The sequence below is a fragment of the Pyrus communis genome, chromosome 2 (assembly GCF_963583255.1).
Source record: "Pyrus communis chromosome 2, drPyrComm1.1, whole genome shotgun sequence".
NCBI lineage: Eukaryota > Viridiplantae > Streptophyta > Magnoliopsida > Rosales > Rosaceae > Pyrus > Pyrus communis.
Genome location: NC_084804.1, coordinates 21,407,731 through 21,408,692, shown reverse-complemented (window position 1 = coordinate 21,408,692; position 962 = coordinate 21,407,731). Strand labels below are relative to the sequence as shown.

At 45.0% G+C, this 962-nt stretch overlaps 1 protein-coding gene across 1 annotated transcript; it reads right to left on the bottom strand.

Annotated features, from left to right (window-relative positions):
- Positions 1-355: 355 nt before the first annotated feature.
- On the bottom strand, positions 356-697 carry LOC137724943 (uncharacterized). The gene has a single exon (XM_068463578.1). It carries the CDS (start codon positions 695-697, stop codon positions 356-358), a length of 342 nt encoding a protein of 113 aa, XP_068319679.1.
- Between the last annotated feature and the right edge of the window lie 265 nt (positions 698-962).

The window sequence follows — 962 nt, the reverse complement described above, 5'->3', positions numbered from 1 at the left end:
CAAAAACTTAACTGTAAGGTAGGAATTGCATTACAACTGGAGAGTCTTCGGCTTGCGAGGTGGTGCTCGTCAAGCTGCTTGAGTTTTCGGGCTTTGATGTAGCGGAAGGTCATGCATGGTACTTCTTTAGATTGTAGGTGTTCCACTGCTTTTCTATCTCTTTGTTGTTCATGGTGGCAAGGGTGTAACTACCTTTACTGCCTACTCTGCTAATCTTGTACGGACCTTCTTAGATGGGATCCATCTTTTTGGAGTTTTCTCTGCGGGTAGTGATGAAGGCTTTTCTTAGGACTAGATCTTTAGGCTAGAGCTGCCAGATCATGTTCCTTTTGTTGTAGCTGGAGAAGTGCTGCTGTTAGTAGGCTGCGATGCAGGTGATGACCTTCTCGCGTTTCTCCTCTGCCAGATCTAAGTTTATGGCCATCTCCTTTCTGTTCTGCTTGATGCTTAGAAGTATAATACTAAAACTTGGCACGATGACACTAGGATGAATGATTGCTTCTGAACCAAATGCCAAAGAGAAATGAGTCTCGTTGGTTGCTCGTCCTTTGGTTGTGTGATATGCCCATACACATTCGGGAAGTTTGTCTGGCCATTTTCCCTTCTTGTCGGAGAGGGATTTCTTGAGGCAGTCGAACATAGTCTTGTTGGATGTTTCGGCTTGCCCATTACCTTGGGGATACGTTGGCGTGGACATGTGCTGCTTGATGTCATATTTCTAGAAGAACTTCACCAAATCTTTGCCTACGAATTACGGGCCGTTGTCTGTGATGATAAGTTGAAGGATGCCAAATTAGCAAATGATGTTCCTCTATATAAAGCACTCTTTGTCCGTCTGAGTTATGCTTGTCATGGGCTCTGTTTCCACTTAATTGGTGAAGTAGTCAGTTGCCACAATCATCATACTTCTGCCCCTAGTAACGGGCGGCATTGGCCTTACCAAGTCGATTGCCCACTGCATG

What these genes read in the sequence shown, in the direction of transcription:
- LOC137724943 (XM_068463578.1), bottom strand. Translation starts at nt 697, where the DNA reads ATGTCCACGCCAACGTATCCCCAAGGTAATGGGCAAGCCGAAACATCC.